General features: G+C 34.7%; 1 protein-coding gene across 4 annotated transcripts in view; it reads left to right on the top strand.

Annotated features, from left to right (window-relative positions):
* LOC307000348 (EF-hand calcium-binding domain-containing protein 6) overlaps window positions 1-12,101 on the top strand; it is a gene marked incomplete at its 5' end in the record, with an annotated part of 35,930 nt that overhangs the window by 492 nt on the left and 23,337 nt on the right. The window contains 11 exons of one of the 4 annotated variants that reach the window (XM_079615876.1): window positions 196-303; window positions 848-942; window positions 3,739-3,839; window positions 3,912-3,989; window positions 4,103-4,246; window positions 7,016-7,156; window positions 7,256-7,389; window positions 7,839-7,981; window positions 8,059-8,255; window positions 11,369-11,476; window positions 11,917-11,982. In XM_079615876.1, the coding sequence (XP_079472002.1) occupies window positions 279-303; window positions 848-942; window positions 3,739-3,839; window positions 3,912-3,989; window positions 4,103-4,246; window positions 7,016-7,156; window positions 7,256-7,389; window positions 7,839-7,981; window positions 8,059-8,255; window positions 11,369-11,476; window positions 11,917-11,982 (1,232 nt within the window). Of the gene's footprint in view, window positions 1-195; window positions 304-847; window positions 943-3,717; window positions 3,840-3,911; window positions 3,990-4,102; window positions 4,247-7,015; window positions 7,157-7,255; window positions 7,390-7,838; window positions 7,982-8,058; window positions 8,256-11,368; window positions 11,477-11,916; window positions 11,983-12,101 lie in introns of those variants that run through there. The other 3 variants (XM_079615875.1, XM_079615874.1, XM_079615873.1) reach the window with 3 other exon arrangements.

Raw genomic sequence — 12,101 nt, 5'->3', positions numbered from 1 at the left:
AGCATAATGTTTGTTTAAAAAAAAAAAATAATGAGCCAACGAGCACATAAAGCACATATGATACATTTTACATAATTAGCTATGTACATTTAAGAAACCAGTTCCGTTAAAGATTTTAGTTGCTTTTGAGGGGGGAGATTTCAACACAACTTTCAAAAATGCATGATTCGATCCATTGCACATTAATGTAATGCAGTAGCCTACACTGATCGTCCCATTTTTAAAATAAGATACTCAAAAAGTAGGCCTAGCCCTTTTTTTCAGTCAGATATGACGAAATGAATCATTTACTTGCGGCTAAAAGTAAGTTTTTTTGTTTTTTTATATCAAAATGCATTTTAGTTAACATCGAATAAGACACTGCTATGTTGTGGAATAATGTACGTTAAATAACCTTTAACGGAGCTTTTAGTCATGAAAATTTGACTTGGGTATTTAAAAAAAAAGAAGAAAGTTTGACCGTTCTTGCTTCTTAACCACCATAATTAGTAAATTTCATAATTATTCAGGCTGTCACGTATTCGACCACACGAGGGCGCTGTCTCATCAGAGGAATGAATTGTCTAGTGGTCAGTGAGTGAAACTTGAGTCTCTTTTAGTTTCAGAGACTTGTGCATTTAGAGCAACTGTATCCTGCAGGAACATGTATGGGTCAAGAAAATATTATTATTTTAAAATATTTTGTATTAAAATGTTTTTTATTTCTGTTGTGATATTTTTTATGACAACCAAGCTTGAAAACTTTTTGCTATTTGCCTTGGTCCCTCATTCAAGTAACGTTAAATAGCCTAATGGATGCATTAAATAATTTGTATGCATGTTTGTCTGGTTTGTGTGTTTGGTATAGGTCACAGGGCGGCATCAGAGAACCGATCCATTAGTATGCTTTCTCATATAACAAACTCCAGCACTGGTCCATGGATGACAGATCAAACTGATCAGGTATTACACACAATTAAATGTAGTACATAGGCTAGAAGTTAAAATATACCTAATATAAAGTGTGACATACTGTGTCATTTTATGTTTATGATTATTGGATTAAAAGACACAGCTGCTTTCTATTACATACATAAGTACAGTATTTACAGTAGCTTATTTAAACACTTAATACATGAATATTATTAAATTTGATAAAAAAATATTATAAAAAAATAATAATTTACTAATTTTGGTTAGCTTTTACATTATACAATATAAAATAAATGTACTGTGTATTAATACTGTTTACTATAAAGACAAATACACTACCAGTCAATTTTTTTTTATAATTTTTTTTTTGAATTCTCTTATGCCCAAGGCTGCATTTATTTGGTCAAAAATGCAGTTAAAGATGTAATATTCTGAAATATTATTAATTTGAAATAATTTGAATTGTCTGCTCATCAAAGAATGTCACAAAATGTTGCCAAAACATTTGTCCACAGAAAAAAATTATGATGATAACAATGATGATGATAATAATAAGTACCATTATTGATATTTTTAGCATTGATAATAATTGAACACCAAATCGCCATATTAGAATGAATTCTGAAGGATCATGTGACACTGAAGACTAAAGTAATGGCTGCTGAAAATTCAGCTTTGCCATCACAGGAATAAATTAAAATATATTAAAATAGAAAACGGTTCTTTTAAATTGTATATTCAACAATATTACTGTTTTACTGTATGTTTGATTAAATAAATGCAGTATTGGTGAGCATAATGACTTCTTTCAAAAGCATTAAAAATATTAATGTAATAATGTAAATAATTAATTATTCCAAACTTTTGAAAATGTCTGTTATTAATGTGATTAAGTCCACCTGTGCTTACTATATTAGGACAGCTGTGTGAAATTAGGGCTATCTGACTTCATACATCCACTCCATCTGTGAACCAGTTCAAAATTATGGCAAAATAAATAAATAAATGATGGCAACAAAAAAAAGATTGAGCTGAGAAAAAGCGGTTGCAGATGCAACCTGGTTTAATATTTTATTTAATGCAATAAAAAAAAAAAAAAATGTAACATGTTTTGGAGCCACTGTGCAGGTCTCATGCAGAATGTGATTCTACAGAGATTAATGCAGGCATATTCTCAAGTATCCCCATGTGCTTTCCTCTCAATGACAGTGTTGCTGGCCTGTGTTCCTCCTTTTGACATCAAAGCCTGGCATTATCCCATTGAGAAAGAAAGCTACTGCTCGAGTAGAATAAAACACAAGAACTGATAAAATCTCAGCTGCAGCTCAGTGGTTAACACCAATGTATAGCCGAGTTTACTCAGGAGAGATATTAGCAAAGGGCGATAAAGAGAAGGAGAAGGGGGGGCAGTATATGTGCAAATGGGCGTGTGAGAGAGAAAGTCCTGCAAATCTGCAGGTGTCTGTCTTCTGGAGGGGGTGTTGTGTGTGATTAACCCTGCCAGTCTTATCCCTGGGGTCCTGTCTGTCTGACCGACTGAACCCAGCACACAGGCCCCCTCGACTCCGCCTGGTCACGAGAGCTGCCTTAGTCACACAGTGGGGGTACACACACACACACACCCGTCACAAGAGTCAGAGTGGGTGTGTGGATGAACACTCAACCCCTCTATCCCATCTTGTCACAAAAGAAGCTTGAAATGCTGTCACTCATTATATTTAATACAATCAGTAGGCCTACTTATAAAAATCTTTCAGTTAGTGCAGCTTTCAAACGAATCTGCATGCTATCCGTATAGGCTTACATTAATATTACATGGAAACAAGATCTCTGAGATATTTCACAGAGTTTAGAAGAGTTTCTGTGATCTGTTTTTGCAGAAATATTTATGATCTCCAGAGAGGAAAAAAAAAGAGTACTAAAGTGTTATAGGTCTATATTTAAAAAAATATATAAATATTTTGACAAAACATTTGAAAAACAGTCTGTTTGTCTTTTATTCTCGAAAAGAACTGGCTTGTTAGAATCATTCTGTCATGACCATGTTCTGTTTAGTCTTGTCTAGTCGTCTCAGATGCCATTTACACAACACTGTTTTCAACTAAAAACGGAAATCCTTTTATGCGTTTTGGCCTTTAATTTACACGACAATGGATTTTTGGGGGCCTGAAAATGCAAACTTTTGAAAACTGGTGCAAGTTTTGAAAATTATACTGCTATTGTCCCTGTGTAAACAACCAAAATGTGAATTTGTGAAAGCGGTGACGTCGTGCACATGCGTATTATGTGTTCACTCTACAGGTGCACAGTGTTTCTTTACAAAGTGGCATTGCCAATTACTGGCCTGGCATGCATAATACAGTGTTTTTAATCGTTTTCATGGATCCATGTGAACTGGGATAGTTTTGATAACATTGCCGTCGACAATATCACAAAAAAAACACAATGAGTACATTTGAGTACATTTTTGTCATGTAGACATACACTTAGTTCCTTTGTTACTGTTTTGCCGTAGTTCTAGTCATTCATTAGTTGTCATAGTCCCTGATTAGTGTCACACCTGTTCCCTGTTCCATTGTTTACCTTCCTCTGTGTATTTAAGCCTTCAGTTCTTTGTTCTTTGTCTTGCATCAATAATATGTGCAGCAGTGTGTTAGTGTTGCAGTGGTAGGTTTTTATAAATATATATATATATATATATATATATATATATATATATATATATATATATATATATGTATATATATATATATATATATTATCTGTATATTTTTTTTAGTACAGAAACATTTAACCAATATACAGATTTCTTCCTTTCATTTAAAGCTGGAAGATGAGCTAAAAGAGCGCATTCAAACTACTGGAGCTCTGACACTCAAAATCCTGTTCAAGAACAACCACCCTGATGGCAAACCTCTGGTCAACAGGTAAAAACACAGGCACACACGTGTTAATCTAGAAAATGTTTCCATTCTCTAATGGTTTGTTTCTTTTCCTAGACCTGTTTTACTTGAAATCCTTGCAAAGTTCCTGAGACGGCCTGTCACAGCTAAACAGCTGAAAGGCCTTCTATTCCGGTAATTAATGACGCTCTTACAACTCTCAAAGCAAACATTATGTTGTTATGCTATAAAACATTGTCTAACATTGACCATATAAAAAAATACCCTGTCTTGCTCTTTCTGTTTAGTCTGCACCTCTCGGACCGAGCGCTTATCAGTTTTGAGGAGTTTTATGGTGCCTTAAAAGACCCAAACTTCAATAAAAATAACCCTGCAGGTCCTCTTACAATTCCCCAGACACTGGCCCTGCTGAGAGGACCTGCACGCAGCAGGTGAGATCTCTGAGGTCGCGACACACTGCAGTATTTTTGGTCCAGTTAACTGTCATATTAAATATATTATTTGTTGTCATCTGGGGGATAGTGGGAATTAAATTCTGTATTATCAAAATCAAAGTAAAAAGCAATATCAATAAACAGTTCAGATCATTTAATCAACAAAAGTAGCATTAATATTAAAGGAAAATAGTATAAGCTTCCAAGGTAAATATTTCACAAACATGTTTTTTAAAATATATACCGGTATAGTAAAATATATGGTAAAATAGGAAAGAACACATCTAAAATATTGTGTCTAAAGTGCAGGGCCGGATTAAGAATTCAGAGGCCCCTGGGCACTATGTCTTGTAGCTCATCGTCTTGACTCTGAAACTGACCATGATACTTTTTTGTGTGCAAATATATTATTGTTTACACACATACACACACTCATTAATTAATTTTAATTAAATGTAATTAAACAAATTAAAAAAGGGCACCGGTAAATCCGGCCTTGCTGAAGTGTCTTAAGTTAACTTCGTGTTTATTGAACGGTTGTATAGAAGCATCGTCATACGCTTTGATTTGTGATGTTGGTCTGAATGGTTTGTGTGCTGTGTTCACTTCTGCTGGTATTCAGAACAACATCAAGAATGAGACATTGCTTTTATATCTATATAGGCTACTTTATTGTTGTCAAACACGTCCAGTTATGAACTACATCTGTGGTTATTCTGCGAGGCCAACTGTGGCACAAAAAAGTAAAGTTGTTATTCTTCGAAATGTCCTTTTATAAGCCACTGGAGGTTTTCTTACATTTGATCGTTTCGCAAACATTAAGGGGAAATTTGTAATGTTCTTTGAACATTCTGAAACCAGGAAACGTTTCAGAAAAAAACTAGATGTCCTCACTGCAGCCTGTAGTGCAATGACGTACTGCATTAAAAATCCAACAGTGGACGTGTTTTTCCCCAAACCAGTTTATGGTTAGGTTGTATAGGTTTAGTGTTTATCTGTTGCAGCACTATGTAGGCGATCAGCACTGTCATTAACATGAGTAATGAAATCTTTAGAAACGACTGCGGGGCAGAGTTTGCGCCAAACAGGTTTGAGAAATAAAAACCATGAGTCCACTACATATTTGATTTAATGCAGTACGTCATCGTGCTACAGGCCGCACTGAGGACGGTCTAAAAAAAAACGTCTGTGAGCGATGTATAAATAATGTTTTTGCGCAAACTTTTTGAGAACATTATTAAAGACCAGATCATTTAAAATAAACATTCTATTTATGTTACTGGAAGATGTTTGTTTTATAACTTTGGGAGAACCTTGCCAGAATGTTAGCCAAACATTTTGAGAATGTTCCCTGTTAGATGGGTAGCTAGTCCCGGCCCCTGGTTAAGAACCATCATTAGATGCCATTTGGTTTATATAATGCGGCATTCAGACATAGCTTAAGTCAACAAATACATGTTGGGGTCACTGTATGATTATTGAATCTAAACTGTAAAAGAACCACACAAAAAACAGAAGTCATCACTCAAACAATACTCTATAAAGACATGAAGATTCAGAAAGAATGTGAACTGCTCAAGCTCAAAGTTCACCAGCAGGGAGTGAGAGAGCAGCTCAGAGAAGGCAAAAGGATGATCAGCAAAGCTCAATTTCTCTCTCTGTACTACTGCTATTGTATCTAACTGTTTAAAGCAGCTATGGAATACAATGAGGTTGTAGAGGGAGTGTACAAGAGTGCGGAAGTTTGTGTGTGTGTGTGTGTGTGTGTGTGTGTGTGTGTGTGTGTGTGTGTGTGTGTGTGTGTGTGTGTGTGTGTGTGTGTGTGTGTGTGTGTGTGTGTGTGTGTGTGTGTGTGTGTGTGTGTGTGTGTGTGTGTGTGTGTGTGTGTGTGTGTGTGTGTGTGTGTGTGTGTGTGTGTGTGTCGTACTGATTGCGTAAGACCTGGTCAGACCAAGACACACTCCAACCGTGAGCAAAAAAAAAAGAAGAAATCTCTGTGACTAATCTCACACATTTTCCCTCTCTTTCTTACAGACACGCACATTTATTATGAGACTACAAGTGAAAGATGGTAAAGATAGGATGAGGGAAAGAAAAAAGACAGAAGAAAAAGACAAGAGAGGGATAAAGATGAAAGAGCGACAGGAAAAGAAGAGAAATGTGGCACACATAAAAAGTGCCCAAAAGGCAGATTTAGGGGTCCGAAAAGGTTGAAAATAGAAAGAAAGGATAAGTGGAAGAGATGAAGGGACATAATAAAGAGAAGCGTTTAATCTCTTGCTCTCTTCCTCCTTATATTTATGATTGACAGTGTGTGCGTGCCTGTGTGTGTGAGAGGGACAAAGAGAGGAGAAGCAAAAACACGATACTACTCGTATTTAACAAGGATGCATACAATTGATCAGTGGAATTAAATGTATTTATACAAAATATTTATATTTCAAATAAATGCAGTTCTTTTGAACTTTCTATTCAACAAAGCAAAAAAAAAAACAAAACATGATTTCCTGAGCACAGAATAACCATATTAGAATGATATGAAATATTTTTCAATATGAATATAGTATGAACTGAAAACAGTATTGATTTTACTGTGTTTTTGGACAAATAAATGCAGACATGGTGAGCATAAAATACTTATTTCAAAAACATAAGATATAAAAAATCTTACCAGTCCCAAACTGTCGACCAGTAGTGCATAAACATGAAAAATGAGCTTCTGAGTTGCTATTTGCCCTGATTATGAACCCATTTCTCCCACTGTAGGTTTCTGGAGTGTGTAGAGGTTTTGTGCAAGTCAGACAATCTTAAAACTGAAAACTGGATTTCTGCCGCAGAGTTCAGAAATATTCTCAACAAGCTCAAACTTCACCTGAAAGATCCAGATTTTGAAAAATTATGGAAAAGGTTTGAATTTATTAATTTGTGCATTTATTTATTTATGCATTTATATATACCATTAAATAACTACAGAGGTTATTCCATCTTTTATTTTTATTTTAACAGGCTAGATGTGGATGGACTTGGAGCAGCCAAACAGACTATTTTTCTGAAGAAATTGGGATTGAGCAGAAGGATTGAACCAAACAATGAGAAAAACTTCCACACTTCCATTAACGCTAAAGCTGAGGACACAAAAGGTAAATTTGCCTGTTAGCTAAAAATATAGAATTAGTACAGTTTCAAGTAATGTTTCATGAATTTTTCTGCTTTATAAAGTGTCCTTATCTTTTAATTTACAAAATAATCAGAAATCAAATGTATCAAAAAAGTAGTCCAATCAGAGTCATAAGTGAAAGTAAACTGAAGTTAAACTATTATTGTACTAAAATTATTAATTGAAATGATTATAGATCAATAGTATTGATTTTCTCTGAAGCAGAGGGGCAGACTTTGGATAAACTAGCAGTTTCAATCTTCTTTACTTGAGCAACAGTCGACCTATAGAGGGTGCTGTTTCATTATGGTACCAATGATTTAGCTTTTGCTTGGTCTAATTTGAACTAATCAGAAGATTAAGTTAATCCCACCTGTCATTACAGAATTAAAATGTTCATAATTTCCTGTCATGCCTTCATCTTCACTGCAGCTCCTGCTAGGGCACTCTCTAAGGCAGAAGAGGAGCGTCACACATCTATCGCCATTGAGACATGGCTGAAGGACAGATTCAGAGAAGGAGCTCAGAAGATGAAAACCGAGTTTGATCAACTGGATCCTGAGAACAGCGGGAAGGTAACAGCATTGGGCTTCGTAAACAGGCTGGTTTATCATACTGATTGATGTAAATGTTGTCTGTGTTCTGTTTGCAGGTGAGGGGTGCAGACTTTCTGCAGGTGTTAGGGAAGTTTGGCCTGCATCTGAAGACAAAGCACCTGGGCCTGTTTCTGTCTCGGTGTGGTCTGAAGCTTAAAAAGGGCTGCGTGAAGTATTTGAACTTCCTGCGCTCCTTCCAGGACAGAAGTTCAGATGGCATCACTCACAAGATCATATCCAACCCAAAACACCGGTCAGATTTACAACATAGCAATAATATTGATTCATATCGAGCTTTGATTTCTCTTACAACATTTACAACAGGCAACACATTTTTGCATACTAAGATTTGAAAAGCATAAAAAGAAACATCCTGGCCTACATTTATAGGAGTCTCATGGCCTTTACTTTCGTAAATATTCACACCCTTGTGTTTTATTGTGTTTTTACATGAATGAGAATTTATTTTTTTGTAATTTTAACAGTATATTCTGTTACCCTTTTCTGTAAAATGTGCTTAATAAGAGGACAACTCGAATATTTTCAAGAAATTATGATTCACATATATCACAAATATACTTTATTGTCCCTGATAGGGAAATTTGTAGTGGACTCAATAGACAGCATTTTGACAGAAACAAAAATTCTTACAATCCTTTTAACCTCATTCAATGTACATTGCTCATACAGATGCATAGATATAAATAAATATTGTCAAGTGGATTATTACAGACATGCTAGTAGCCAGAATGAATTGGGATATGACAATCACACCACTAGATTTCCATGATACAGACACCTGAATATGAACCAAAATCTGTTTAAATCCGTTTAGTATCAGAATATTTGGTAACTAAAGTAATTTGGTTTACTTTAAGGGGTGTGCATTAGACTGACTTGACACCTTCATAATCATTTCATTTCATTTATTATTGTCATCGTAAAAACATTATAAAAACGTTGTCACAACGAAATTGAAAGTGCTACTCCTAGTGCATATATACAAAAAAATACATTCATACACTTATTCAGGTCACACTCCAACACAGAATCATACCAACACATACACATAATAAGACAGGTCATATGGTGGAAAGTGCAAATGCAGTGCAAACAGATAATACAATCATTCATCATGGTGAAGTCCTATTTCAGTAAGTGAGTATTTAAAGTTGTGATGGCTGTGGGGAAAAAGCTGTCTCTGAATCTGGATGTGCGTGTTCTGACCGACCTGTAACGCCTTACGGAGGGGAGTAATTGAAAGGGTTCGTGGCCTGGGTGAGTGGGGTCATTGATTATATTTTTTGCTCTGCTGAGCCTGAGGTAACGTGATGAGGCAATACTGTCCAGTATGGGTAAAGAGCAACCAATGATTTTTTCAGCAGCCCGGATGACCCTCTGAAGGGATTTTTTCATCCCTTGAGAGGGATTTAATCATGACATGACACATGTTATGAATATAAAGGTTTTATGCATGGTTATGACAATTGTCATTAAGTGTCATTCGCTCAATTATGACATTTTTAATGCAAATATGACATTGTTTGAGATGTCTTTGTTATGACAACTTGACATAAACCAATACATCCTAACCTGTCAGTGTCTTGGTAATGACAACTTGACATTACCAAGACAACATAACCTGTCACAAATATGTCATAAACATGACATAGCAGATTAATTATCAAACTTAAGAAACTACTTAGCTTTATGGGTTAATATTACATTAAACTGTCATGTGATTGGTTTTGACATTGGCTGTCATGAGGCCATTATAACTGTGTCATGAATATTTTTCTTGACCTCAACTACAGTGGTACAAATTTAATTTGTCATTAAAATGTCATTAAGTGTTAATACTCTGTCACATTATTTTATAACAGTGTCATGTATACTTTTCTTGACCTCAACTACAGTGGTGCAAATTTAATTTTTCATTTTATGATGTATTGATTTATGTCAAGTTGTCATTACCAAGACACTGACAGGTTATGATGTATTGGTTTATGTCAAGTTGTCATAACAAAGACATCTCAAACAATGTCATATTTGCATTAAAAATGTCATAATTGAGCGAATGACACTTACCGGTAATGACAGTTGTCATTACATTCAAACATTTATCAGAATTTTTCGTGTAAACAAAGTCAATGCTGAACAAACAAAACTGAAATGAAATCTTTGTACACAGTAGGCCTACCGTTTAAAAGTTTGATGTCAGTAAGTTTTTTATATATATATATATATACTGTATATATATTTACTCAGCAATGATGCATTAAATTAATCAAATTTACATTTCATAGTGCTACAAAATATGTATATTCCTAATAAATGCTGTTCTTTTGAACTTCATTTTTATCAAATAATCCTGGAAAACATTTGTCACGGTTTCCACAAAAATATTACGCAGCTTAATAAGCCGATATATTAAGAAATTCAACTGTTTTCAACATTGATAATAATAGTAAATGTTACTTAAAGTCTCCAAATCAGCATATTAAAAGTATTTCTAAAGGATCATGTGACACTGAAGACTGGAGTAATGAGGCTTAAAAAAATAGCTTTTTACATTTAAATATATTAATTTAAAATTTAATTTTTTTTTATTGTATCATAATTTTACAATATTACTGTTTTTACTATATTTTTGGTCAAATTACTTTATTGGACTAAAAAATCTTACTAACACCGAAATTTTCAATTGTGCATATAGTGGGATTTTATCTGAACAGACCACATACAATATTGATTCTGATAAGTGTAGATAATTCCGTTCTGTCGCCAGTAACAGAGCAGTGTGGAAACAGAAACTCTGAGTCTTTTCTCTGCTTACACAGAGCCCAAATTACACAGAAGCATCCAGAGAAAGTGATCTTTAAGCCTTGTAGTCAAACTCTTTCCATTTCTAACAAGCTTACGGCCCATAGTTCCTCCCTGCCCTGGGTCACCCAGCACACAGGGTTCAGTAAACAGCAGCTGAACATTAGGCCTAGACTGACTGTGTTTGGTTTGATTAGGGTGGTCCACAGCTTAAAGGATTGGCAGATGAATAAAATGGGCCAGGCAAACAGTTACAATGTATAGAACCTATCACCATGGTGACAATATACAGTGGCCCCAAAAAGTATTTAAGCACTTAAGCCACATTTTACAATCTATGAATTTTATTGCAATAGATAACAAAATATTAGATCTAATGCTGTAAACAAAATATGATATAGCTTTTCTCTAAATAACTTCACTTTATGTATATATTTATATATATATATCTGCAAGTATTTTATTATTATTTTAATCAAATGCTTTTAGTGTCATTTGTAGTGTCATATATATTCTAAAGAAAAACATGTTTTGTTTCTGTAGGTTTCATTCGGATGAGAACCTCAGATCTGCTTCCTCCTTAAGCGCCATAGAGGCCAAATTAACTCGCCTGTTTCAGTCAGAATACCTCTCCCTCCTCCAGACCTTTCAGTGAGTACAATTCTCTCTCTCCCTCTCTCTCTCTTTCTCCCTTCTACTCTTTCTCCTCTTTTCTCCTTGTGAACAAGACCCCATTAACACCCTCTAAATTGAGAACAGGTATCTTTTCTCTCTCTTTTAACACAAGATGTTTTACTACCTTTTGGGTCAAAGGTTGACACGTTTTTTTTGGTCTCTTTAATTATACTTTTCCATTCTTACCAGGAACCTCATCATAGAAACACTTCTGCTCAAATGAGTTTCCTTTAGAACTCCCTCAACTCCAAATCCTCTAACCATCTCTCTTGAGTTTGAAAAGACCATTCTCTTACTTACTTACTTACTTACAGCTAATGCGTTTAGCAAATGCTCTATTATAATTGTTGAAAAGAGAATGTATTTTTTTATTTTTCTAAATATGTGTGTTTCTCTCTGTGTATGTATTTGTATAGGAACATTGACAAGCTTAATAAAGGGACCATAAGTAAAGAAGAATTTAGAGCTGCAATGGAGAGCAGGTGCATTTTTCATCTTTCTTATCTTTCATAAAATCATTTTCTCTTTAATGCCTCTCATATAACACCTCAGATTTGTGGAGTTTGAATGCGGCTTCTAAAATAAATCTAATTGATAAGCT

The sequence above is a fragment of the Phoxinus phoxinus genome (genome assembly GCF_949152265.1).
Source record: "Phoxinus phoxinus genome assembly, chromosome: 6".
Taxonomy (NCBI): domain Eukaryota; kingdom Metazoa; phylum Chordata; class Actinopteri; order Cypriniformes; family Leuciscidae; genus Phoxinus; species Phoxinus phoxinus.
This window is presented reverse-complemented; position numbering and strand designations above follow the sequence as displayed.